This window comes from Lithobates pipiens, unplaced genomic scaffold, assembly GCF_037356315.1.
Source record: "Lithobates pipiens isolate NorthernLeopardFrog02 unplaced genomic scaffold, aLitPip1_a1.2 Scaffold_8, whole genome shotgun sequence".
Classification (NCBI taxonomy): Eukaryota; Metazoa; Chordata; class Amphibia; order Anura; family Ranidae; genus Lithobates; species Lithobates pipiens.
Window position 1 is genome coordinate 537,543,805 of NW_027507903.1, and position 27,460 is coordinate 537,571,264.

Here is a 27,460-nt window from a genome sequence, read left to right on the forward strand (position 1 = left end):
ATCATAATGGGCGGGTACATCACCCGGTGACCCCGCCCATTGTCCCTATATAAGTCGCCACGCAACACGTCCCTGTCCTTACGGCCAGAGACAGCGTTGAATCAACATCTCAAGGAAGAAGAAGAGAAGGCGGCGAAGACAGCAGCGACAGAAGACCAGGCCACCGCCAGTAAAAGAGCTGGAAGAAGGAGCGGAGGCCCGGCAAGAAGAACCGAAGAGGGGGACAAGACCCCTGAAGTCGGAAGAAGACCCCCGGACGGCGGCGGTGACGAAGAAGAAAGCCGGGCTTCTCCGCTAGTGAAAGAGCTAGTAAAAGAGCAGAAGATAGTGGAGGAGTCCGGCGAGAAGACCCCCCCAAGACGGAAGAAGACCACCGGAGCTGTGCAATAAATTATTTTAAACCCTTGTGTTGTGTTTTTTTTTTTACATTTTTTTTTTTCACCAGGTGAATGGGTAGGGGTACATTTTACCCCATACTCATTCGCATAGGGTGGGGGACCGGTATCTGGGGGCCCCCTTTTTAAAGGAGGCTCCCGCATTCTGATAAGCCCCCCGCCTGCAGACCTCGACAACCAACGGCCAGGGTTGTCGGGAAGAGGCCCTTGTCCTCATCAACATGGGGACAAGGTGCTTTGGGCCCCCCTTTCCCCAAAGCACCCCCCCATGTTGAGGGCACGCGGCCTGGCACGGCTCAGGAGGGGGGGGGGGGCGCTCGCTCGTGTGCTAGGATAAGGGTCTTATATGGGCCTTGGGGGGGACCCCCACGCCGTTTTTTCAGCGTAGGGCTTCCCCTTTAAGTCCATACCAGGTGACAGGGCTAGCGACGTGTCAATCTCACATTGACTTCCTTCGCTAGTCCCGGCTATCTGGAGCTGCGTTCAAAATGATTTTTTTGATTATTTTTTTAATATACACATTCTTTTAATTAGAGTTTGGTATAATATTGTTTGATACTGTTTCTCTTTACTTTATTTTTCACAAATAATTTTTGGATCATTTTTAGCGCAGCTTTTTGAAAATTAACTAGGACTTGGTTTGTGGGTATCTCACTTATAAAGTTGCTGCTGCACTCACGGTAGAATTTTTTCACACAATTTTATTTATCAATATTTCATTGAAGAATAGCGCTGTATTTTTTTGGGTTACATTTTGTTCAAAATGAATGGACTTTCCTCCGTGTGCGGGAAAGTCCGTTCATTTCAAAAGTCCGGCGGATTAGCACACACACGGCCGAGTCCGGCGGACAATTTTTGAGTCAAAACTACTTTCTAAGTCTGCCGGAGCCCACACACTGGATAGTTTGATCGTGTATAAGCGGCATAAGACGACTTGTTCTTTTAGCTGTCTGCTCACATCTACTCTTGTATCAATTCTGACTTATGATTCTGCTGGCTGTCCTGTACCCTATTGACCTCAAGTTGCTGACCTAACGTGTCCCTGTTATCAGTTTTGTACCCTCTTCTCTCCTGACTCTGACTTGCTTTTATACCTCATCTCAGTCAGAGACCCACACTAACCTGATACTCCAGTCTTCTTAGAAACACAATTCTTAAATTCCAGTGCCAGTCTTATCACAGCATCAGTAGCGCCACAACTTCATCCCTGTACTCTGTGTCCTCCAACCCAGGGGTTTTGGACTGGAGCAGAAAGAAAGGCCATTCTTACCATCTCAAGCTTCACATCATAGTTGGTAAGGTTGAATAAAGATGCCAGCACCAGTTCATCCTGTGTCTGTTTATGTCAATACCATTTCCCATATGCTCCAATATTGTGTTTGCTAAGATGCCCATCCAGGTACGCGACAGTAAACTTGCATATTTGTGGATTTTGTACGTTACTCAGGCCTTCAAATTTGTTACCAATTCAAACAGTGCTTGATGCAATGGGTTGGGAACCTTTACTTTGTGGCAATAACTGAATTAATAGTATATATATATTTTTTCTATCTAGGGATAAATTAAATTTTCAGAAGGAGCCAAGGAGGTTACCAATGATAGCTCAGATATTTCACGTGCCATTTAGCTTTCACTTGCATCTAAAACTATGGTGTAACTGAAAATACATTATTCTTTCCTTTTATTTAATCAGTTCTGTGCGCCCTATATGTATATTATTCATAGAAGAAAGTGGTGCACCTACATATAGTATATAAGAAAAGCTGGATATATACTCAGTAATATATTAATTGTGTCTTTCTTTGCTTGAGTCACTTTACTAGAAATGGTGTTGCTGTCCTATATTTTGCACCCACGCACTATGATGACATCATCAGCCATCTTCCCTGGGGTGACAGACATTGCAGTGCGTCCAACTGCTGCAGAAAAATAGCGAGAGCAGCTGAGGTAGCACAGATATACATTTCATTCTGAGACTTCATACCTCTGACACAGATCTTGTTAAGCTATATAAAACTGAATGCGCTGTAAAATTTACACAGTTGTACAGGGAAGCTGCCATTTAACCCCGTAACTGCTGCCACATAAATCCAGCATCAGTAATGAGTTCCTGACAGGCATGCCAACAGTGGAGGGAGCGGCTCCAGGAAGGCTGGTTGAGGATTAATCAGTAATTCCTTTGTCCCTCTTTATAATCAGTTGACATCTGTTCTTATATTGTGACATGCCACCATCCCATAACAATCTTTAGTATATAACATCATCATATCCCCCTGGTGCCCCAGGAGTATGCCACATACAGTATCTCACAAAAGTGAGTACACCCCTCACATTTTTGTAAATATTTTATTATATCTTTTCATGTGACAACACTGAAGAAATGACACTTTGCTACAATGTAAAGTAGTGAGTGTACAGCTTGTATAACAGTGTAAATTTGCTGTCCCCTCAAAATAACTCAACACACAGCCATTAATGTCTAAACCACTGGCAACAAAAGTGAGTACACCCCTGAGTAAAAATGTCCAAATTTGGACCAAAGTGTCAATATTTTGTGTGGCCACCATTATTTTCCAGCACTACCTTAACCCTCTTGGGCATGGAGTTCACCAGTTTCACAGGTTGTCACTGGAGTCCTCTTCCACTCCTTCATGAGGACATCACAGAACTAGTGGATGTTAATGACCATGCGCTCCTTCACCCTCTGATTGAGGATGCCCCACAGATGCTTAATAGGGTTTAGGTCTGGAGACATACTTGGCCAGTCCATCACCTTTACCCTCAGCTTCTTTAGCAAGGCAGTGGTCTTCTTAGAGGTGTGTTTGGGGTCCTTATCATGTTGTAATACTGCTCTGCGGCCCAGTCTCCAAAGGGAGGGGATCATGCTCTGCTTCAGTATGTCACAGTACATGTTGGCATTCATGGTTACCTCAATGAACCGTAGCTCCCCAGTGCTGGCAACACCCATATAGCCCCAGACCATGACACTCCCACCACCATGCTTGACTGCAGGGAAGACACACTTGTCTTTGTATGCCTCACCTGATTGCCGCCACACACGCATGACATCATCTGGACCAAATACGTTTATCTTGGTCTCATCAGACCACAGGACATGGTTCCAATAATCCATGTCATTAGTCTGCTTGTCTTCAGCAAAAGGTTTGTGGGCTTTTTTGTGCATCATCTTCAGAAGAGGCTTCCTTCTGAGATGACAGCCATGAAGCACACTGCATATAGTCTGAGCACTGACAGGCTGACCCCCCCCCCCCCCACCCCTTCAACCTCTGCAGCAATGCTGGCAGCACTCATACGTCTATTTCCCAAAGACGACCTCTGAATATGATGCTGAGCACGTGCACACAACTTTTTTGATGGACAATGGGAAGGCCTATTCTGAGTGAAACCTGTCCTTTTAAACCGCTGCATGGTCTTGGTCACCGTGCTTCAGCTCTGTTTCAGGGTCTTGGCAATCTTCTTATAGCCTAAGCCATCTTAATGTAGAGCAACAATTCTTTTTTTCAGATCCTCAGAGAGTTAGTTGCCATGAGGTGCCAAGTTGAACTGCCAGTAACCAGTATAAGAGAGTGAGAGTGATAACACCAAATTTAACACACCTGCTCCCCATTCACACCTGAGACCTTGTAACACTAAAGAGTCACGTGACAATGGGGAGGGAAAATGGCTAAGTTGGCCCAATTTGGACATTTTCACTTAGGGGTGTACTCACTTTTGTTGTAAGTGGTTTAGACATTAATGGCTGTGTGTTGTTATTTTGAGGGGATGGCAAATTTACACTGTTATACAAGCTGTACACTCACTACTTTACATTGTATCAAAGTGTAATTTCTTCAGTGTTGTCATATGAAAAGGTAGAATAAAATATTTACAAAAATGTGAGAGGTGTACTCACTTTTGTGAGATACTGTATAGAATCTTGTGCAAAGTGCTGATAATCTATAGTAATCCATTCACAGTCTTTGTGTTTGTTCTGAGCACTGTAACTGAAATGGAAAATATGATTGATTTCTATAGGTGATTGGTATTTGCACCATTTAATTAAAGCTGACGTTTAATCTGCTTATAGTTTGCCTTCCCTGATTCCTCCCTTCAATCAACATACAAATTACATTTTTTAATAAAACATTTCTATTTTCATTATGTTCCTAATTTTGGACTCTGTGACATCATCCCTGTGTCTCGGGGCTTCTCTATGCAATGCAGGCAGATCATGGCTGGTGGGAGGGTCCAGCTAGGTGCAGTATATAGGATCCTGAAAACAAAAGCCCCCTATTTCAGTACTCCTTCCAAGAGCCCTTCACTCTGATACAAGCAGTAGGCTGACTTTTGGGAGGAGTTATGCAAATATCTTGTTGGGTGAGTATCAGTCTGGAGGAGTGAGCGTTCATAAGTAGGCTGTATTTGCATTCTGACTATCCCTATCACCCACAAGTGATGCTGAAATACTTGAAAACTAATGAATGAAAGGGGTGGGCCAGAAAAAAAATCAGGCTTTTAAAGGGGTGTTACGGCCGCGATGTGTTTTTTTTTTTTTTAAATCAGCAGCTACAAATACTGTAGCTGCTGACACTTTTAATAAGGACACTTACCTGTCCAGCAAGCCTGCGATGTCGGTTAGGAAGAGGCAGATTAGGAAGACTGCCTAGCAACAGGAGTTTCTGGTAAGTTGAAAAACAAAAATTTTTTTACAATTTTTTTTTACTTTTTTTTTTAAAGAATATTAGTGCTATTTTTTTTTTTTAAAGGTGGCCCTCCACTTTAATTTACCCTTTTGAAATGCTGACAGTGTGCAGCAATATCAGAATTAGCCATTTCAGGACAGAAAAGGAATCTGCACACAGTAACAGATTTAGACCTTGGGGGGGGTCTGAGGCACTTCAGTTTTGGGGATCCCTCAACACAGAAATTTAATTATATGACAAATAAAAAGTCACATATCACAGTAAAGCCTCAAACTACATTATTTACAAAAAGTCTTCCTTCCTGCACTTAGCATCTGCAAAATGTTTACCTTATGCCCCATACACATGAATTTCTGGCGGAAAAATCTTGCATGGTTTTTCCGAGGGAGTTCCGCTCAAGCTTGGCTTACATACACACGGTCACACAAAAGTTCTCTGAGCTTCTGACCATCAAGAATGCGGTGACATACAACACTACGACGAGCCGAGAAAATTAAGTTCAATGCTTCCGAGCATGCGTCAAATTGTTCTGAGCATGCGTAGGAATTTTGCGTGTCGGAATTTGTACAGATGATCGGAATCTCCGATCGGAACTTTATTCATTCATTCTGTCGGAAAAACCATCCACGTTTTTTCCGACGGAAAGTCCGCTCGTGTGCAGGGCATTAGTCTTTCATGGGTCATCAAGGTTCCCAAATAATTCTTTATAAGTGTCAATTTGCCAAATGACCTTTCTCCTAAACAGTTAGTGGCCATCATGCTAAAACATATTGTAATGCCCCGTACACATGGTCGGACTTTCTGACAACAAAACCATGGACTTTTGTTCGAAGGATGTTGGCTCCAACTTGTTTTGCATACACACGTTCACACAAATGTTGGCCAACAATTATGAACGTAGTGATAGACAAGACGTACGTGATATCTCCATTACGAGCGCTAGTTATATCTCCGGCTCGTGCTTGATTCCGATCATGCGTGGACTTTTGTCAGTCGGACTTGTGTACACACAATCGGAAAGTCCGACAACAAATATTTGTTGGCGGAAAATTTGAGAACCTGCTACTCAAAATTTTTGGTGAAATTCCAACAACAAATGTTCGATGAAACATACACACGGTCGAACTTTCCGCCAACAGGCTCACAGCCAACATTTGCTGTCGGAAAATCCGATTGTGTGTACGGGGCATTGGAGTTACATTAAAACCTGGGAAGGTATTAGCAAGCCTTTCATCATGTAATAAAATTTCCTGTTGAAATAGAATGAGACATGACTGGAGCTTGGCAAAGGCTGCAAACTGGGCAATTTCATTAACGAACACACTACTGAATTATTGAGGGAAGACAAGTTACATTTTTTCATAAAGAAAGTCTGGGGCCCCCTCTGGCAGGGGGGGCTGGAGAAAATGTCCCTTTTGCCCCCTTATAAATGTGACACTGTACAACTGTGGAAGACTAGGCCCTTGTACACACGGTCGGACATTCCGACAACCAAATCCGTTGGATTTTGTCAGACGAATTTTGTCCGAAACTGTTGCATACACACAGTCGGACAAAGTTGTCAGAAAATCCGATCGTACTTAACGTGATGACGTTATTTCGTTAGGCTAGTAGCCAATAGCTTTGGTCTAGGAATTTGATCTGAGCATGCGTGGCACTTTGTCTGATCGGAATTCTCTACACATGATCGAACAAAGTCCGATCGGATCATGTTGTCGAAAAACAGCCGGAAAACTTGGTCCGTCGTATACTCCGACGGAAACAGTCCGATGGAGCCCACACACTGTCGGATTATCCGAAAACACGGTCCTATCGGACATTGTCCATCGGAATGTCTGACCGTGCGTACAAGGGCTAAAGGTAAGGCTGGTAAGTTTGGTCATAGCAACGCACCAGAGTAAACTATCATCTTCATGTGCAGAAAATGGAATGTGGAATCTGGTTCCTGTAACACATTAACTTCTTTAAATGTGCGGCCAAGCCAGCATCTTTTGATCATTTTGTTGGCACTGTGAAGGCAATGCTATTGCCCCAAAGAACAATAGAAGTCATTGAGGCAGTGGAGAAGGAAGTCCGGCTTTGAAGAAGGATCACACAGTAGCCAAAAGAGCTAAATTGGGTTGTTTATTTGTTTAGTGAGTTGGTGAGGTGCAATAACAGGGCTAAGTCTCAAGATGGTGATATAAGCAAGGGCACATTTGCTGCCTATGATGTGATACATGGTATAATATGGCACGCAATGGGAAGAATGCTCTGATGACAACAGTGACAGGTACTGATTGATATTCAGATATGATTTTTTTGCCCAGGGGCCCTCAGTAGTCTGCCACTTATTGAGAGGGAGGGTAAATGGTTGCTGTGGGAAATACACTCAATACATCTTTTCTTTACTCTTATACATGGGACTTCTACAATTTTAATTTATATTAGTGTTCTTGTTCTGAAGCATGCTAGTTATGTGATCAGACAGTACCAGTGTATTCCACATCATAATATATATATATAATATATATAGTGTACAGACACATTACTATAACTTCATAGCCTTTTATACTGGGAAGGGTGCAATACCTATGCTAATGCTAGATAAAACAAAAGGGGATAAGCAATCTGTCCCTGGGAGCTTACAATTTATTAGCAAAGTGTAACTGATACAAGAAGTGAAGGTATCATAACAGCCCATCCTGTGATCTCTTTGATCCTTTGTAGAGAAGGTATTTCCATTATTTCAAGGATTAAGAGGCATCTGGGGCTTCCCTGATGAAGGTTAGTTGAGCTGACAGGATAGAATCTATTTTTTTCCTTGTATTAAAGGCATTAATGTGCTGGGCATTTTCTGCATTGCAGATTTGGGATTGAGCTTGTGAGGCTTTGACGTTATACCAGGTCCTACTGCTATTAATCAATGCACCAGTCAGAGAAGCTATTAATAGGTGCCTCTGTGTTCAGTTATGTGTAATTCTGCTCTAGTGCAATTTAAACAGCTTCTCTCTCTATATGACTGTTTTCTATAGATCATACATTCTTTTTTAGATGGCTCTTTTTCTAATCCTCAGTCATGTTTGTTCCTGTAAGCCCCTGTACACACGGTTGGAGATTTCGACAACCAAATCCGTTGGATTTTGTCCGTCGGATCTTGTCCGAAACTGTTGCATACACACGGTCGGACTAAGTTGTCGAAAAATCCGATCATTCAGAACGTGATGACGTAATTTCGTTACGATGGGACTACGTTCAGGCTAGTAGCCAATAGCTTTGATGTAGGAATTTGATCTGAGCATGCGTGGCACTTGGTCCGATCAAAATTCTCTACACATGATCGGAGTATGTCTGATCGAACCAGTTGGTCGGAAAATATTTCCAATAAATTGGGTCCGACGGATATTCAGACGGAATCAGTCCCATGCATACCACACACAGTCGGATTATCCGACAACACGGTCCGATAGGACACATTCCGACGGATTCTCCGACCGTGCGTACAAGGGCTTAGACATGAGTATGTGTGATTTGTAATGTGATACCGAATGTGTCACGTAGTGTGTATAAGTGCACAGGGCTATAGACTAGTGCTGGATCCTTTGCTTTGGGTGCAGGTATTTATTGGCAAAGGACTACCAGCTTTGGGCATCAACACCATTTTACTTCATCTTTCCCCAGCAGCACCTACTTACCTTCCCTTACTCTCCTGCTGCTTTGTTCAGCGACTGGGAGTGAGAAGAGGAGGCCTTCTATAAGCTTCAAGTTGCAATTTGGAATTTGCACTTTCCTTTTGGCAAGGAAAACCTTTCTGATATGATTAAAGTGGTTGTAATGCAGATACAGGGGATATCTCCTAAACCGTGCAGGTTTAGGAGATATCCGGGGTAGCTACAGGTAAGCCTTATTATAGGCTTACCTGTAGCAAAAAGTGGATTGTAAGAGTTTACAACCACTTTAAGCCCCAATAAGAAGCATATAGTATATTCTCAGTGTCAACAGACATTTTGAGTTATTATACCCAGGGATGCTGATAAGGCAGTACAGTTGGCCCTCCTGTACCAGGCCTGGGTCCCATCATTTTAAAAGGGGGGGCCCATGCACCTGCCGAGCAGGAGGGCAGGCTGCATTACCTTATTGAAGAAACCAAACCTTGGTTCTAATATTTGTGCCCCCACCCCACTGCTCTCCAGGCCCCCCTCTCCTGCAGCACTGCCAGCTTTCCTCCTCTCCTCTCCCACCAGCAGCTGCTGCGGGCATGCAGGGGGATCAGTTTCAGGATGAGCAGAGGGGGGAGCCCTCTTAGGTACTTCACAGGGCCTCATGATTTCTAACAGCAGTAATAATTCTAAAAAATCACAGCAATGACTCTAAAATTTGTCAAGATTCGGGTGCAGTTGAAAGTTATAGGTAAAAGCTCTCAGTACTTCTTTTGTAACTTTTGAAGATTAATTTCTCTGCAATACCTACATAGAGGAATGAGAGCTAGGTTGAAGGCCAACTCTGGGAAACATAAAAATAATCCCTTGCAGTGGTGCTATATCTGCAAAGGTTAACTGCTTGTTTAGTCTAGGAAGGAGTTTTTGCATTTACCTGGTCCTCCGCTCCCCTGGCAGATGATACTCCCCCACACTCTGATGGTGAACTGTCCCTCTGTGTCATTAAATCCAATGTAGGGCTATACATTGGTCTTGATGATGTCAAGACCCTAGACTGCTGGCGTATGGCAGAGAAGATGCTACGGGGACCAGTCTAGCTTCGTGGAGGATTGGAAAAATAGATAATCTCCCCTCGAGCTAAACAAGCAGGTGACCCTTGCAGTATGGGCCCAGTCCCACTGCAAGGGAACCTTTTTACGTTTAATGGCTTATTCACATGAGGCCAAATAGCTGTACATAGTGAAAACTGAGCATCTCTGCATCAGAAAGTGACAGTGTTTATGTACCTACATATTCGCCAGCACACCAAGGATCTCGTCCAAATATTTTTATTGCAGAGTGGTCACATCACAAGAGAGAGTGCAACGTTTCGGAGCCTCGCAGGACCACTTCATCAGGCATGTGAAGGCATTTGAAGTCTTGTGATGTGACCACTCTGCAATAAAAATCTTTGGAGGACATTTGAGGATCCTTGGTGTGCTGGTGAATATGTGCGTTTATCTGTGATTTTTCCAGTAACCAGCTGGTAGTTGTTGCAGCACCCATTACCTTTGTTTCCAGGAACTTGAGGGGAAAATAGTCAAGAGTGTTTATGTACCTGCCTGTTCAAACCAAAAACAGGATGCAGCTATACTCTGGTAACTGCGCATCTGAGCTTTAACTTGCATACAGGGATGGATGTGTGCCCCTGGATGCCCCTTTTAACCACAACTGTTTGTATACATTTTATCCCCAGTGTCTTATGCATTTAAAGCAGACCTTCACTCTAAAACCTAATCTCATCTTACCCGGCCTCCTTCCCCCTCACTCACTTCCAATTTTTTGCACTTTTTTATATATATCTGCCTGGAGTTCTGCTTTAATTATTTAATGGCACATCTACAGTATCTCACAAAAGTGAGTACAGCCCTCACATTTTTGAAAATATTTTATTATATCTTTTCATGTGACAACACTGAAGAAATGACACTTTGCTACAAGGTAGTGAGTGTATAACAGTGTAAATTTGCTGTCCCTTCAAAATAACTCAACACACAGCCATTAATGTCTAAACCGCTGGCAACAAAAGTGAGTGCACCTCTAAGTGAAAATGTCCAAATTGGGCCCAAAGTGTCAATATTTTGTGTGACCACCATTATTTTTCAGCACTGCCTTAACCCTCTGGCATGGAGTTCACCAGAGCTTCACAGGTTGCCACTGGAGTCCTCTTCCAATCCTCCATGGTGACATCACGAAGCTGGTAGATGTTAGAGACCTTGCACTCCTTCACCTTCTGTTTGAGGATGCCCCACAGATGCTCAATAGGGTTTATTCACCTTTACCCTCATCTTCTTTAGCAAGGCAGTGGTCCTCTTGGAGGTGTGTTTGGGGTCGTTATCATGTTGGAGTACTGCACCCCAGTCTGTCTCTGAAAGGAGGGGATCATGCTCAGCTTCAGTATGTCACAGTACATGTTGGCATTCATGGTTCCATCAATGAACTGTAGCTCCCCAGTTCCAGCAGCAGTCATGCAGCCCCAGACCATGATACTCCCACCACCATGCTTGACTATAGGCAAGACACACTTGTCTTTGTACTCCTCACCTGGTTGCTGCCACACACGCTTGATACCATCTGAACCAAATACATTTATCTTGGTCTCATCAGACCACAAGACATGGTTCCAGTAATCCATGTCCCTAGTCTGCTTGTCTTCAGCAAACTGTTTGCAGGTTTTCTTGTGCATCAGCTTTAGAAGAAGCTTCCTTCTGGGATGACAGCCATGCAGATAAATTTGATGCAGTGTACGGCGTATGGTCTGAGCACTGACAGGCTGTCCCCCCCACCCTTTCAACCTCTGCAGCAATGCTGGCAGCACTCATATGTCTGTTTCCCAAAGACAACCTCTGGATATGATATTGAGTATGTGCACTCAACTTCTTTGGTCGACCATGGCGAGGCCTGTTCTGAGTGGAACCTGTCTTGTTAAACCGCTATATGGTCTTGGCCACTGTGCTACAGCTCAGTTTCAGGGTCTTGGCAATCTTCTTATAGCCTAGGCCAGTGATGGCGAACTTTGACACCCCAGATGTTTTGGAACTACATTTCCTATAATGCTCATGCAGTCTGAAGTGTAGTTGAGCATCATGGGAAATGTAGTCCCAAAACCTCTGGGGTGCCAAGGTTCGCCATCACTGGCCTAGGCCATCTTTATGTAGAGCAACAATTTTTTTTTTTTCTTGTTAGAGAGTTCTTTGCCATGAGGTGCCATGTTGAACTTACAGTGAGCAGTATGAAAGAGTGAGGTGTCCATTTATGAAGCAGTGAAATCTATTCACTGCTTCGTTCTGGCATTCACAGAGGAGATCTTTCTCCTCTGTGTGCCTGTTTATGAAGCGGTGTAGATCGTTTCACCTTTGGAGAAGTGAAGTGATCTACAAACGCTTCAAACAGTGGAGAACGGCTCCTGATACTGGATTTTTGTGAGACTTTATGAGATTACAGCACCAGCAATTCACAGAAACACTGATATGTCAGTTTATTAAGCAGTGATAAATTATCACAGCTCAGTACACTGACAGACGGCGTGGTTAATGTTAAAAAAATAACAAGTCCCCCTACATTATATACATATGCATACACACACACACATTATATATACATGGATATGCACACACTATATATATATATATATATATACACACACACACACATTATATACTGTGTGTGTGTATATATATATATATATATATATATATATATATATATATATATATATACACACGCATATATGTATACACATAAATATGACAGGGGGACATGGTTACAGTGTTGGGGGGGGTCTGAATGAGGTAGAGGGAAGTTAAAAATCTTCCTCTTTCCTCCTCCGATCCCCCAAGATTCCCTCTTCCCTCCCCGATTCTCCACCTCTGAGATGGTGAATCGGGGGGGTGAATTCTGACACAGATCGCCAGTGAAGTGCTGAGATTGCAGCTTTATAAACTGGCTGTTACTGTGTCAGTCAATGAGGATTCTCCGTGTGCGGAGATCATCAGCGGGAGAACATATTCAAACACTTCCAACCCGATTATCTGTTTCATAAACTGTTTATGGACTGTGATCAGTGGCGATCCTCGGGATCACCACTGATCACTGCTTCATAAACTGAAATCTGAGAGCGATAACACCAAATTTAACACACCTGCTCATCATTCACATCATTTACATTGTAGCAAAGTGTCATTTCTTCAATGTTGTCACATGAAAAGATATAATAAAATATTTACAAAAATGTGAGGGGTGTACTCACTTTTGTGAGATACTGTAAATCTAAAAATGGAGTTTGGTAGACTGATTCACCATAAAACTGAACCAACAATAGTTCATCCATAGAAAGATTGATTTAACACCTTCTAGTAGCTCCTGGGGCAGGTATCAATAAAAACAACTTAAAGTAGTTGTAACCCTAAAAAAAAGATCCTGTTCTTTTAAGGCATGCTCTATATCTATATCTCTAGATCCCCTATCTTGTAATATACCTGGTTGATCCTGCCAGTTCCTGTGTCCCCCTGTCTGTGCTGACCACAGTAATCATGACTACTGATCCATGAGTACCGTGGTCAGTTTACATGCCTGCTGCTCTGCTGTGAAGTCTCTCCCCTCCCTCCCTCCCTGTCAGCGTGAGAGCGACTCTCCTCCCTGCCCCTCCCGCCACTATCCAGCTGCAATATGCAGGAAATATACATGTACCCCTTTCGGTTTATGCTGCCATTAACAAAAGTGTGTATGTTTTTTTTTCTTAAAAGGCTAATTACTTTTTCCCACACCGCCGCTGTGTGATCACATGATCCCCCACGTCACAGAGGAACCTCTGCCCCTCCTGCTTCAATCCATAGATCTGGGAAGACAAGCGGAGGGGGAACACATGACTGCATAGCTGCGGTGTGAGAAAGGGTATTTAGCCTTTTCATTTTAAAAAAAACACTTAAGCTCCATACACACGATCGGATTTTCCCATGGCAAATGTTGGATGTCAGGCTGTTGGTGAAAAAGTGTATGCTTATTTGGACAATTGTGACTTTCCCCCAACAAATGTTGGCTAGCATGTCTTCAAATTTTCCGCCAACAAATATGTGTTGTCGGATTTTCCGATTGTGTGTACACAAGTCTTTCGGACAAAAGTACAAACATGCATGCTCGGAAGCAGAAGCGTTAGGTCTTGTAAACTAGCGTTTGTAATGGAGAATTAACATTTGTGACGTGGCAAATTATGAAATCTCCAAATGCAGCGCACAATTCTCTTCTTCTTTAATGGGATAATAATGAAGCTGCTTTGCTGGTGATACTGATGCAGTTATTGCAAACACATTTTCAAAGGCTTTTTTTTTGTGAGATCAAGAATAACATTATTATGGGTTTTTTTTTTTATTTGTGCATGTTACCACAACACCATTATCCCATAGTTTTTAAGATCAAAGATACAACTATGTTGGTGTCCCTTGTCAATTTTACATTGTATTTTTTAAAATGAAACTGCCTACTCCCAAACTGTCATTTGAAGTAAAGCACGTAGCCAAGTATTATTCTCCACAATTTTTTTTATTGTGCATTAAAAATAAAAAATTCTACGTATCCAAAAATATATCAAATCAAATAATTATTCAACCAAAAAAAAATGTCAAAGAAATAACTCCAAGGCCAATAATAAATAACACGTTATCTCCTCCGATTCCGAAACATGTCTGGCTGATGAACGGCCGTTCAGAAACAAACTGAAAAGCACAAAATGAAAAACGCGAAAAGAAAAGTGCGAATCAACGCTCACCAAATTCTACTAAAATTAAATTAGCAGAAGAAGCCCAAAGGGTGGCGCCAAAGAGCTGCAAAACCACATAGTACGTCACTACGTTTGTAATTGTTGGCCAACATTTGTGTGACCATGTGTATGCTATGGCAATATACACTTTAAAGCCGGCCATTGGTTGAATTCCAAAAGAATTTTCTTTCGAAAATTGTAACTAAGAATTTTAGTTTCAATTTCGCACCATTAGTGGGCTGCAGCAATGGGCAATTTTTGTGTAGCCATCGAATTTGAGTGTTTGGGCATGTTGGAAATTTTTTGAAAAAGAAATGATTTTCTAAAATTCAAAGTACTAACAATAATTTACAAAGCCATCCATAACTCTGCTCCTAGTTACATCACTAACCTAGTCCCAAAATAGCAACCAAGCCGCTCTCTTCCGTCATCCCAAGACCTCCTGCTCTCTAGCTCACTTGTCACCTCTTCCCATGCTCGCCTCCAGGATTTCTCCAGAGCTTCTTCCATCCTTTGGAACTCCCTACCCCAATCTGTCTGACTGTCCCCTAATCTATCCATCTTTAGACAATCCCTGAAAACCCTTCTCTTCAAAGAAGCCTATCCTGCTTCTAACTAACACTGTTTTACTTCCTCCATCAGCTCATCCACCCACAGCTATTACCTTTTGTATAAATGGACCCTTCCTTTTTAGATTGTAAGCTCTAACAAGCAGGGCCCTCTGATTCCTCTTGTACCAAATTGTAATGTAACTGTAATGTCTGCCCTCATGTTGTAAAGCGCTGAGCAAACTGTTGGTGCTATATAAAACCTGTATAATAATAATAATAATAATAATAATCAACGATGGGAGAATTGTGCGAGAAATATAATTGAAAAAGAAATTCGCAATCCGCGCAAGAAAAAAAAAATCCTGGAAAGAAATGAAGATTCACAGCAACAAAAATTATTTTCTGTAGCAACATGGGGTGAAATTGAAAGCTTGTTTGGTCAAATTTCAAAATCAATGGTGGCACCATTGGATCACAAAACGCACATATTTTCTGATTTTCAAAAGAAAATTCATTCGGAATTTGACCCATGTATGGCCTGCATAAGTTACACTGGTGATTTTTATTTGTTGTCACAATTAGTTACCAGGTGATGAGGCAATAATCTCCATATAGGAGGTAAGGTACGTGGCTGCATGTAGCCAATATTAACGGCACATCTATTAGGATATTTTACCCCATTCTTTAAATGGACAGTTATTTTAAGGCAACTTCATTGCTGTTTCCAACTCCATGCCTGATAAGTTTTCTTAGTTTTCATTATCATTGTTTGTCCTGTCAGTTTTATTGCTGTTTAGCAAAATTTTTATCTCTCCATTAAAAGTCTGGCTAGCTGACTGCTTCATGCAGTATTAATGTATATTTTTTTTAAACATGACCGACATCTGTAAAAAAAATGCATCTGTTCTTATGCCTCACTTATCCATTGCCTATAGATTGTGTCTGTCTTGTGTACAGAGCCCTCCAAGGTACATCTTACTGTTTGTTTATGACATGTATTACATTGCGCATCTCTATTGCTTTTTAGAACTTTGCAATGTATAGAAATCAGAAAATGTAAGAAATTATATATTGTCACAGAGACCTGGCGCTAATCTGAAATGGGCCACCAACTATCTCACACATGATCTTAGAGATCTGGTTACCCTCAGAATCAAGCATAGGGTTTAAAATTTAAAAGGATAGTAAAACATTTCAGAAAAAAAACTATATTTGATATTCACACTTATTATCGGAATGAATACATTTCCAAAATCTAATGTAATAGAAACAAATAAGAGACAACATAATTAAAAGAAGGAAGCGATTAAAAAAGATTCTTTGTGTACTTTGGGCACACTGTTAAAGTATCAGTTTTTCTTGGACCCCACAATCTACTAACGCTTCATCATCTGATTTAGAGGTTCTTTTAGACATTAGATTACATTTTGTGGCAATCAGATGACAATCCTATGTCAGTAGGGCAGCCTATAGTGCCACGCAACTGTTCTCAGGGAGATAAACTTATCAGACAGGTCCACTTGAGATTCTCTTTCCCAGAGATGAGCCAATGTCAGGACTGAAGAACTCCAGAGAGTTATGCCGCGTAGTCGTAGACACGATCGGAATTCTCGTCGGAAAAAGCTCTGATGGTTTTCCCGACGGAATTCGGCTCAAGCTGTCTTGCCTACACACGGTCACATCAAATTCCGATCATTTATAACGCGGTGACGTACAACATGTACGACGTGACTAGAAAAAGGAAGTTCAATAGCCAGTAGCCAATAGCTTCTGTCTCGTAGTTGAATCTGAGCATGTGTGATTTTTGGCATGTCGGAATTGCATACACACGATCAGAATTACCGATAGAAAGTTTTTCCGTCTGGAAAATTGAGAACATGCTATCAATTTTTGGCTAGCGGAAATTCGGACAGCTAAATTCCGATGGAGCATGCACGCGGTCTCATTTTCCGATGAAAAGCTCTCATCGGTCTTTATCTGGCCGGAATTCCGATCGTGTGTACGCGGCATGAAGCTGTGCCTTCCTGAGCCTAAACAGGAATGCTAGTGAAAACCAAGCAGCCCCCTTTAGAGCTGAAGCTGGCACAGAAGGCATCATGTGATGATTAGTGCTGTGCATCCAACTGTTTTGTGATGTCTATGGCCAGTTGTATGTCCTAGGTATATTACATTTAAAAATCCCAAAATCAATAGTATGACACCTATTAAAATAAAGTAGATCAAATAAACAGTCGACATGACTTATTTATCAGACTGTACCTCCATCGCTATACGGCCAAGGGGAATCCCATCTGCTGTTATGTCAAAGAACGCCCTTTTGTTTTCCATGATGAAGGTGATCACGTTGCAGAAGCCTCTGAGATGCTGTACGGGGAGCTTTGCGTCCACTGCCTTATATACCTAGCTTACCAGTAGTGTGTCAGTCTCACACAATAACGGATAATACCTCCCTCCCCTTTCCCGTAACAATGAACCCAAGAATATTTGATACTAGCTTAGGATATTTCCTCACTAATCCTGTCAGATATATTGTGGGTAGCACCAAATGCTGTGTGATTAGGGAGGGAGAGCAGGGGCAGAGAAGACAAAGCTATTTTGGTAACGTCAGAACCATCTGACTAAACTTGTATTATTCTGGTACATGCCCCTGAAGTGTCTACCTTGTACTGGGACATTCCCGGATCTGAACCAAATCCATTGTCACTATCATATCCTTTGCTGATCCTTTGTGGGGGCTTTTTGTATTAAAAAAAAATGGCAGCATTGGAAATCTGCTTTGCCCCCACAGTCATACAAAATATAACTATAAATATTTTTGTGCATGTGATTTAATACTATGTGAAGTTTTTGGCTATGCAGAAGATGGTATGTATTCAGATAACTGCCAAGGTATTTGTCTGTTTCTAAATATAAATCGGGTGTCCCACTGGGGTTTGAGTAGGACAGAGTTCTTTCAAAAGTAAAAATAAGAGTTGTGTCAGATTTTTTTTTTTTAAGTTTATGTTTTGAAACAAATGTTTTAGATCTGATTCTCTCTACATACAAAGTTTTCTTTACAAAAAAGCATTTAGGGCCCTTTTATACCTATTCATGTTCATTGCAAGTGGTCAGAGACATGTTTTCCTTCATGTGAAGGAAGAGAGCAGGGATGGCCTTCTGGGAAAAGTAATGGCAGCTGGTAACTGTCACCCAGGGACAGCTCAGACCATGACCTGGCAGAGGATTTTTTCCACCTGTTTGTATAAGAGCAGTTATAGCGCCAGAAATGCTAAGCTGCCATTGAGACACTAGGTGCTACCTTTTTGGCAACAGGAATTGGGGGAGGGAAACCTAATGTGCCCCCACCTTGTCTTGGTCAGGTGTACGCTCTTACCACACTGCAGAGAAAGCTAAACTGGCCTTAGGGGCAGTAGTTCTGGGGGGGAGATTGATGGAACCTGAATTTACAGATTAATAATAGTTTTATGTTCCAATTGGTGGCACCCTTGTGTTGGTATTGTCCCCATAGAGCATATGATTTGCAGATAGGTAGTTTCCACACACCAATGGGTCAAAATGGCCCGCTGGGTGTGAAGGAATCTTTTGAATAGAAAGAATAAAATAAGAGACCCAATTTTCTAGGGTCTTTATTAGGCTGCAAGGTAAAATGTTGAGAGACGCTGCACATTTTGATAATCCTTTGTCCACATTCCTTCTATGTTCACCAAAATGCACCCATAGGGGTCTGACGTTTCTACCCATAAAGGAGAACTCTGGCCCCATGGCTTCTTTCAGGTGGGCAGAGCCATCAGACCCCTATGGGTGCATTTTGTGGAACATAGAAGGAACTTGGAGAAAGGACTGCCAAAATTCAGTGTCTCTTGACATTTTGCTTTACATCATAATAAAGACCCCAGCAAATTTGATCTTTTTGATATTCAAGTGATCCCTTCATACTTGCCAGATGGTGACAGACTCAAAATGCTGTGTGCTGAGGAGACATATTGGATTTTCCAGCTAAACGGCTTGCACCCTAAAGCTGGCCATAAACAGAGCATTTTTCTTTCCTGCGATGTAGACATTCTTGCCACTTAATGGCTCTTCTTTCCTCGCAGCGTGGGAGGAAAGGACTGCTGATAACTGGCAAGATTGTTTACATGTGATTAGCTGTGCTTGGCCCTTTACCGTGCTCTATGATCAACCAGTCACAGAGCGTGCAGGCACGTGGGAGGCAGGGTTCTGGGAGAATGTCCATGTCCCAAAACTGGAAGCCTGGGGCTTGGATGGAAGGGGGGAGCCTTTATGGTTTCTTGCACCGGGGCCCTGAAGGTTCTAGTTACGCCTCTGACCATGATATTATAAATCAAATCTGATGTTTGACCTGTGTTTGTTCAGTCTTAGGATAAAAGTTTGGAAAGCCCTGGAAGCCCTAGAAAGCCCACACATACTGGAACCTGCAAGGGCATCGCAAGACATAGATCATAAATTGTAAAGAACAGGTTAAGAATGACCTGATGGGCCATTCTGTGCCTGTATTTGTCAAGGCAATATATTGGTTCCTCATGGAAAGAGATTGCACTTTTTGGCCCTGTTCCCAGCTCAGAGTTGCCTCTCACTTATTAAAACTGGAGTAAACCGCAAAAACCCCCCACTCAAAAAAAAACCCTGCAAGACAATAGCATCCCATACAAGCACATTATGAAATAGTCACCTCAGACCGAGGCCCCCGCATCGCGCCCGGTCACCGATGAGGGGACCGATTTGTTCCCTCTGCATTACTTCCAGGTTCGCTGGCTGTGGCGCTGTGAGTGGCCAGAGCCGCGATGACGTCCTCCGTTCCGACGAGGAGCTCTGAATTTCCAGCACGTTCCACCAGACCTTCAGAGCGCATGCGCCACTGACTCCCGCTTCTGCATCCAGGAGTGTATATGTCTTAAACTGTGCTGGTTTAAGAGATATTCATTTTACTTACAGGTAAGCCTTATTATAGGCTTACCTGTAGGTAAAAATGACCATGCGGGTGATACGTCTGATTTAACTAGATCCATCACATCCAATTTCCACCTATCCTCTTACCTCCTCCCAGTTCTCTCCAGGAGAAGAAGACTGGCACCCTTTACGTTTTTTAAACAGCACGTCGCAGGATGAATATTACTGTGTTGTATTGCATACCCACGTTTCTGTCACTATAGATTCCATTCCACTACTCCCTTTACAGCATGTTCAATGTTCTTACCATAGCCTCATTTCATCTTCAGATATACCGTTTTTTTCTTGATTCCTAGAACACTCGGTAAAACTGCATTTATTTCTCACATTCATGTATTTCCTCCGCATGTAATTCTCTATTTCCCACCCAATTTATATTATTACCAACACAGCCTACTGCTGCATAAGGAATTATCACCTGTTTCCATTAATATTATTGCAAAAGGTCAATGATCACCACTGTTGGAGGTGCACAAGGCACGCAAAAATTAGTAATAGCAGATATGTAACACTCCCTAACCCCAGTGAATTAAATGTCAAATATTTTTTTATGGACACAATTTAAATGAAAAATGTAAATTAACTAATTTAATTAATTTAAATGAACAATTACAGCACAAGCCCTTTTTGGGCACATGCTAGCATACAGTAAGAAAACTTTCAATGTGCCAGCTGACCTACTTTGCTGCACTTGTCATACGTAAAGCAACCCACTGAAATAAAAAGGGTGGCCCATGCTTGAGGGTGTCAAAAAGCATGTGCTTCTGCTATGCTAGGTGTGCATGGGGCCTGAAAGTGAAGTTAATGTGTTTACACACTTCAACTTTCCAAGCTGGATTGCAAAGCTGAATGTCTCTGCCCACTTACTCCCATGTATAAAGCTGGCCATACACTATGCAATTTTATTGCATAATCACTGTACAATTTCCTTTAGATTTACCAAAACTATGTAATAGAAGGACCCACCTGAACAATCCATTCAGTTTGTATCAGGTATTTGCACTACATAGTTGATGGTAGATGTAAATGAGACTGTACAGTGTATGCGCACCTTAACCACTTCAGCCCCGGAAGGATTTACCCCCTAATGACCAGGCCATTTTTTGTGATACAGCACTGTGTTGATTTAACTGACAATTGTGCAGTCGTGCGACGTTGTACCCAAACAAAATGAATGTCCTTCCCACAAATAGAGCTTTCTTTTGGTGGTATTTGATCACCTCTGCGGTTTTTATTTTTTGCGCTATAAATATAATAAATATATAAAAAAAAAAGACTGACAATTTTGAAAAAAAAAACTATACTTTTTGCTATAATGCATATCTAAAATATTTTAAAAACAAATGTATTCACCAGTTTAGGGCAATATGTATTCTTCTACATATTTTTGATAAAAAAATTGCAATAAACGTATATTGATTGGTTTGCGCAATCTATAAACTATGGGATATATATATTACAGTGGTCGGTGCTAAAAAAAATGCACTGATCAATGTATAAATGACACTGGCATGGAAGGGGTTAACACTCGGGTTGACCAAGGGGTTAACTGTGAGCAAACAAGCAGGACAAAACTCTGGATAGCCGCACACTGGAGAAAGACTTGAAATCCCATCTTTAATTGAAACAACGTGGGTCACATCAAAACAAAATCAAAAAATCCACAGCAAAGGAATAACAGGGTACAGGAAAACTGACGCGTTTCGCACCGTAATCAGTGCTTACAGTGTGTGTGTGTGTGTGTAATGGTCAGCACCTGGGGCTCATCAATAGGAGACAGAGCTTCAGTCCTTGAGGATTACTTTGGAGCAGTGGTTCATCCTTTCTATCAAGGGGTTAACTGTGTTCCCCGGGTGTGTTCTGTGTGGGGATGGGCTTACTGGGACAACACAGAGATCGCTGTTCCTAATCACTAGGAACAGCAGATCTCAATGTTGTCCCCTGTCAAAACAGGGATCTGCCTTGTTTACATTGGCAGATCCCCATTCTGCCTCTCTTTGCCACGATCATGGGTGGCCAGCGGTAAAGAGAGGCCAGCCGGTCTTCGGCAGCGGGCGCACACCCGATATATCTCATGCACGGACCGACATACAGGTATGTTGGTTCTCGCAGCCGGGCTTCCCTGCCGCAGTATATGTGTGGTGGGCGGTCTGGAAGTGATTAAAGTAAGAAGTAGGAAAGTGGGTGGAAATAAAAAAGAGGTGGTCCAGTAATGAGGGAGGTGGGGTCCAGAGAGGAAAAACGCACGCTATTCTGTGATGCAGTAAGGTAGGGTATGATGGCATATGAAGTTTCCTGGATGGTCACATGATGCTATAAAAAGTCAGGGGCCCAGGTGCATTTTTTTAAACTTTCAAAAGAGGGTCAGATTCAAGCCTGTCGTGGACTAGGTAGTGCCTTGAAAAAGTATTTATACCCCTTGAAATTTTGCCCATTTTGTCATGTTACAACCAAAAATGTAAAGGTATTTTATTGGGTTTTTATGTGATAGACCAACACAAAGTAAAACATAATCGTGATGTGGAAGGAAAATGATAAATGGTTTTCAAAATGTTTTACAAATAAATATGTGAAAAGTGTGACATGCATTTGTATTCAGACCCCTCTGAGTCAATACTGTAGAACCACCTTTCGCTGAAATTACAGCTGCAAGTCTTTTTGGGGATGTTTCTACCAGCTTTGCACATCTAGAGAGTGACATTTTTGCCCATTCTTCTTTGCAAAATAGCTCAAGCTCTGTCAGATTGGATGGAGAGCGTCTGTGAACAGCAATTTTCAAGTCTCGCCACAGATTCTCAATTGGATTTAGGTCTGGCCTTTGACTGAGCCATTCTAATACCTGAATATGCTTTGATCTAAACCATTCCATTGTAGCTCTAACTGTATGTTTAGGGTCATTGCCCTGCTGGAAGGTGAACCTCTGCCCCAGTCTAAAGTCTTTTGCAGACTAACAGGTTTTCTTGTAAAATTGCCCTGTATTTGGCTTTATCCATTTCCAATCAACTCTGACCAGCTTCCCTGTCCCTGCTGAAGAATAGCATCCCCACAACATGATACTGTCACCACCATGTTTCACAGTGGTGATGATGTGTTCAGGGTGATCTGCAGTGTTAGTTTTCCTAGCACACATAGCGTTTTGCTTTTATTCCAAAAAGTTCAATTTTGGTCTCATCTGACCAGAGCACCTTCTTCCACGTTTGCTGTGTCCCCCACATGGCTTCTCGCAGACTGCAAAGGAGACTTCTTATGGCTTCCTTTCAATAATGGATTTCTTCTTGCCACTCTTCCATAAAGGCCAAATTTGTGGAGTGCACGACTAATAGTTGTTCTGTGGACAAATTCTCCCAATTGAGCTGTGGATCTCTGCAACTCCTCCAGAGTTACCATGGACCTCTTGGCTGCTTCTCTGATTAATTCTCTCTTTGCCCGGCCTGTCAGTTTAGGTAGACGGCCATGTCTTGGAAGGTTTGCAGATGTGCCATACTCTTTCCATTTTTCGATAATAGATTATACAGCGCTCCATGTTCCAAGCTTGGGATATGTTTTTATAACCTAACCCTGCTTTAAACATCTCCACAACTTTATCCCTGACCTGTCTGATGTGTTCCTTGGGCTTCATGATGCTGTTTGTTCACTAAGGTTCTCTAACAAACCTCTGAGAGCGTCACAGATCAGCTGTATATATGATGAGATTAAATTACACACAGGTGGACTATATTAACTAATTAGTTGACTTCTGAAGGCAATTGGTTACACTAGATTTTACTTAGGGGGTATCAGAGTAAAAGGAGCTGAATACAAAGGCATGCCACACTTTTCACATATTTATTTGTGGAAAAAAAATCAATTATGTGCCACTTTGTGTTGGTCTATCACATAAAATCCCAATAAAATAAATTTACATTTTGGTTTGTAGCATGACAAAATGTGCAGAATTCAAGGGGTATGAATACTATTTCAAGGCACTGTAAGTGAGCGATACACACATTGGAATGACTTGGAAAGAGGCTTCTCTTGGGAAAGTGAAATTCTGCCTGAAAAAAGGTGAACTTAGCTTTTAAAGCCATCCAATGTGGAGTCCAGTGTGTTTTGTGATCTGCATCAAAAACACATGGACAGTGTTTTCCATATATTCCAATGACCCTAGTTAAAGCGGAGTTCCACCCGGAACTTTCATTCGTCTTTCACAGGTATCCTGTTCCCACTTCCAGGAGCCTCAGCCGTGGGTATTGATGTCATCGCCCGGGCTCCCTCTTCCTTCCCCAGCCACCGAGCCAGTAGGAGAGAGGAGTTCTCTTACTTGCAATGGAAGCAGCATGCACTCGACAGCTGATGGAAATATGAGCTGCGATGTCGACATTGCTGGACTCCAGGACAGGTAAGTGTCCGATCATTAAAAGTCAGCAGCTGCAGTATGTGCATCTGCTGGCTTTTAAATCTTTGCAGTTGTGGGCGGACCTCCGCATTAATACCAGTGCAGTCAACAAAAGTAGAATATATGCACCAGAACACACAAGTCCTGAACTGAGGTGAAGAAAAAAAGAAGAGAAAAGCCACACCAGAATGCATTAAAAATACACGTGCAGGAACAAATCCAGAATGCAAACATCGTGGTGTGAACCAACTACAGAGTATGCAGCTTCTTTAACTTGTATTCCTTGCCTATGTTTCTGTTTAAGCTGGGGCTATGAGTGCTATCCCAGGTCTTCTGTTTCAGAGTGTCTCCCTTCTCTTGCAGCATCCTATGGAGCTACCCTTGCTTGCAGGGACTAGAGATATCTCCCTATGTTGTGTGCATCAATAGAAACACACAGACCTTGTGCCTAGGATAGCAAGGCACTCATCAGCTCCTTCCATTTTCAAGCTGGGAGATTGGCTTGAGACTGCACTGTTCACCGCTGACTCTTTCCTGTGAAGACCGGAAGTTCAGAGGAGTAACACTGAGAACAGGAGCCAGCAGCATTTAAAATTGTAAGCTGCAGGTGCTCAGGTAAAAATGTACTACTTTTGAGAAGATGCATCAAAAGAAAATATAATTATTTTCCTAAATAGGCAGGAGACACAAAGGAAACAAAAAATAATAATAAAATCAAGGACGAAAATTCATTAACAGACTCTGACTGACAACTGCCAGCTATATAACAAACACAGAGGAAGCTCAAAATTGTTTCCCAATGATATCATGAACAGGGAAATAAATATGGGAGAATGTCAGCCAAGACTAAAAAAATATCAAATCCAGATATAGTTGGTTTTGTGCCCACAAACTTTCCACTTTTTTCGACTGACATTCTTTGTAGCACCACCGATCTCCCTACGCAATATCATGACTCATGAGAGAGTTGGAACCTTCCAAAAATGATTTAACTTTAAAATAAAGCAGCCGATGGTCTGTAGAAGGATGACAGTGGTGCTGATCCTGGCGCATCGCACTGCACTTTGTTTTTGTGAATTATGAAATTTTATTAAAAGGGAAGTTCGGGTTTAAAAAACAAAACATTTATACTCAGGTGGATGCAGTATCAATCTGATGCTGTTTCTGTCCCCCGGCAGCTACTGCAGTGAGAACTGAGCTTTCATATGCCACTGATCACTCAGTTCTCCCCCTCTGCTCTAAGCAGAGAGCTGTAACTGTCAGTCAGTGACTCTCTGCTGTGAAGGGGGCAGAAGAGAGAGACAGGTGCCCTTTCAGGCTTTTGGGCAGATCCCGAGCCTGGCCAAACTGAGTGATGTCAGCCGAAAAAGTGGGCATTAGCTCGCTGTCGGCTGAAAATGGGCCACAGGAGTGCAGAACAAACTACATTCCTGTGATCCATAGAAGTATGGCCAAAAAAAAAAGCTCTGGCCATAATTCTCCATTGAGTTCTGTTGATGCGAGGTGCTGGATTGTGTTGCACTGAGTTGGAAAAGTACTTCATGCCGTACTTTTTCCCAGTGCAGACCACTGCATCAGGAGGTGGGACTGTGCCATTAATATCATCAGTACACTAAGGCTTTGTTTGCACTAGCCCGCATGATAAAATGCAGCATTTTAATGCACAGACAAGCGTCAGTGCTGGACCTGGCAGGGAGAGCTAGGACTGCTTGTTTTATTTCATTTTTTTAACTATTTGACACATGCATTGTGCTGCTGTGTATTGACGTGTTGTCGACAAACATTCTGCATTTTTCTGCACACCAGCAAAGTTGTGAAGTGCTAGGGCATGTGAAAAACAATTGTTTTCTATATGCTCTAGCAGTGATTTGCTTTTATCCAGTAATGAAATGCAGGCCACCACACATTGTGTGAATGAGCACTAAAGTTGATATTAGAAATCAGAGGATTTGGCTATGTGTCTGTAATGTGCATATCACAGCAGATATATTTGTGATCCAATGCACAATGTTTAACCATTTCAGCCCCAGACCATTTGGCTGCCAAATGACCAGGCCACTTTTTGCGATTTGGCACTGTGTCGACTTAACTGACAACTGCGCGGTCGTGCGACGAGGTTCCCAAACAAAATTGACGTCCTTTTTGCTATAATAAATATCCCCAAAAAAATATATATAAAAATGTTTTTTTCCTCAGTTTAGGCCAATATGTATTTTTACATATTTTTGGTAACAAAAATTCCAATAAGCGTATATTGATTGGTTTGCACATAAGTTGTATTGTCTAGGATAGATTTATGGCATATTTATTTTTATTATTTTTTTTATTATTAATGGCGGCAATCTGCGTTTTTTATCATGACTGTGACATTATGGAGGACACATCGGACACTTTTGACACTATTTTGGGACCATTGTCATTTATACAGAGATCAGTGCTATAAAAATGCACTGATTACTGTGTAAATGACACTGGCAGGGAAGGGGTTAAACACTAGGGGGCGATCAAGGGGTTAAATGTGTCCTAGGGAGTGAGTCTAACTGGTGGGGATGGGCTCACTACAACATGACAGCGATCACTGCTTCCGATGCAGTAGATCCCTGTCATGTCACAAGGCAAAACGGGGAAATGCCTTGTTTACATAGGCATCTCCCCATTCTGTGGCTCTGTGACACCAGCACGGGCAGCAGGCAGACATCGAGTCTGCGGCAAGGTCATGCTGTATGCGGCGGTGTGCACCCAGTAGCCCTGCCAATTAAAGGGGACGTACAGGTATGCCCATTTGCCCAACGCTGCCATTGTGCTGATGTATATTGGTGTGCAGCGATCAGCAAGTGGTTAAAGGCTCATTCAGACAAGCCTGCAGAGAAAAAATATATAGGATTTTTATAACAGCTTACCTGTAAAATCCTTTTCTTTTGAGGTACATCACGGGACACAGAGACTCAGTAATTACTGGTGGGTTATAGGGTATCACTAGGTGATTGGACACTGGCACACCCTAGACAGGAATTTCAATCCCCCATATAACCCCTC

The 27,460-nt window shown here is 42.2% G+C and overlaps 1 protein-coding gene across 3 annotated transcripts in view; it reads right to left on the reverse strand.

Moving 5' to 3' along the window:
• LOC143960763 (peptidyl-prolyl cis-trans isomerase-like) overlaps positions 1–18,726 on the reverse strand; it is a 67,396-nt gene extending 48,670 nt beyond the window's left edge. The window contains exon 1 of one of the 3 annotated variants that reach the window (XM_077469639.1): positions 17,341–18,726. In XM_077469639.1, the coding sequence (XP_077325765.1) occupies positions 17,341–17,409 (69 nt within the window). In that variant the 5' untranslated portion in view covers positions 17,410–18,726. The remainder of the gene's footprint in view (positions 1–17,340) is intronic. The other 2 variants (XM_077469638.1, XM_077469640.1) reach the window with 2 other exon arrangements.
• Positions 18,727–27,460: the final 8,734 nt, after the last annotated feature.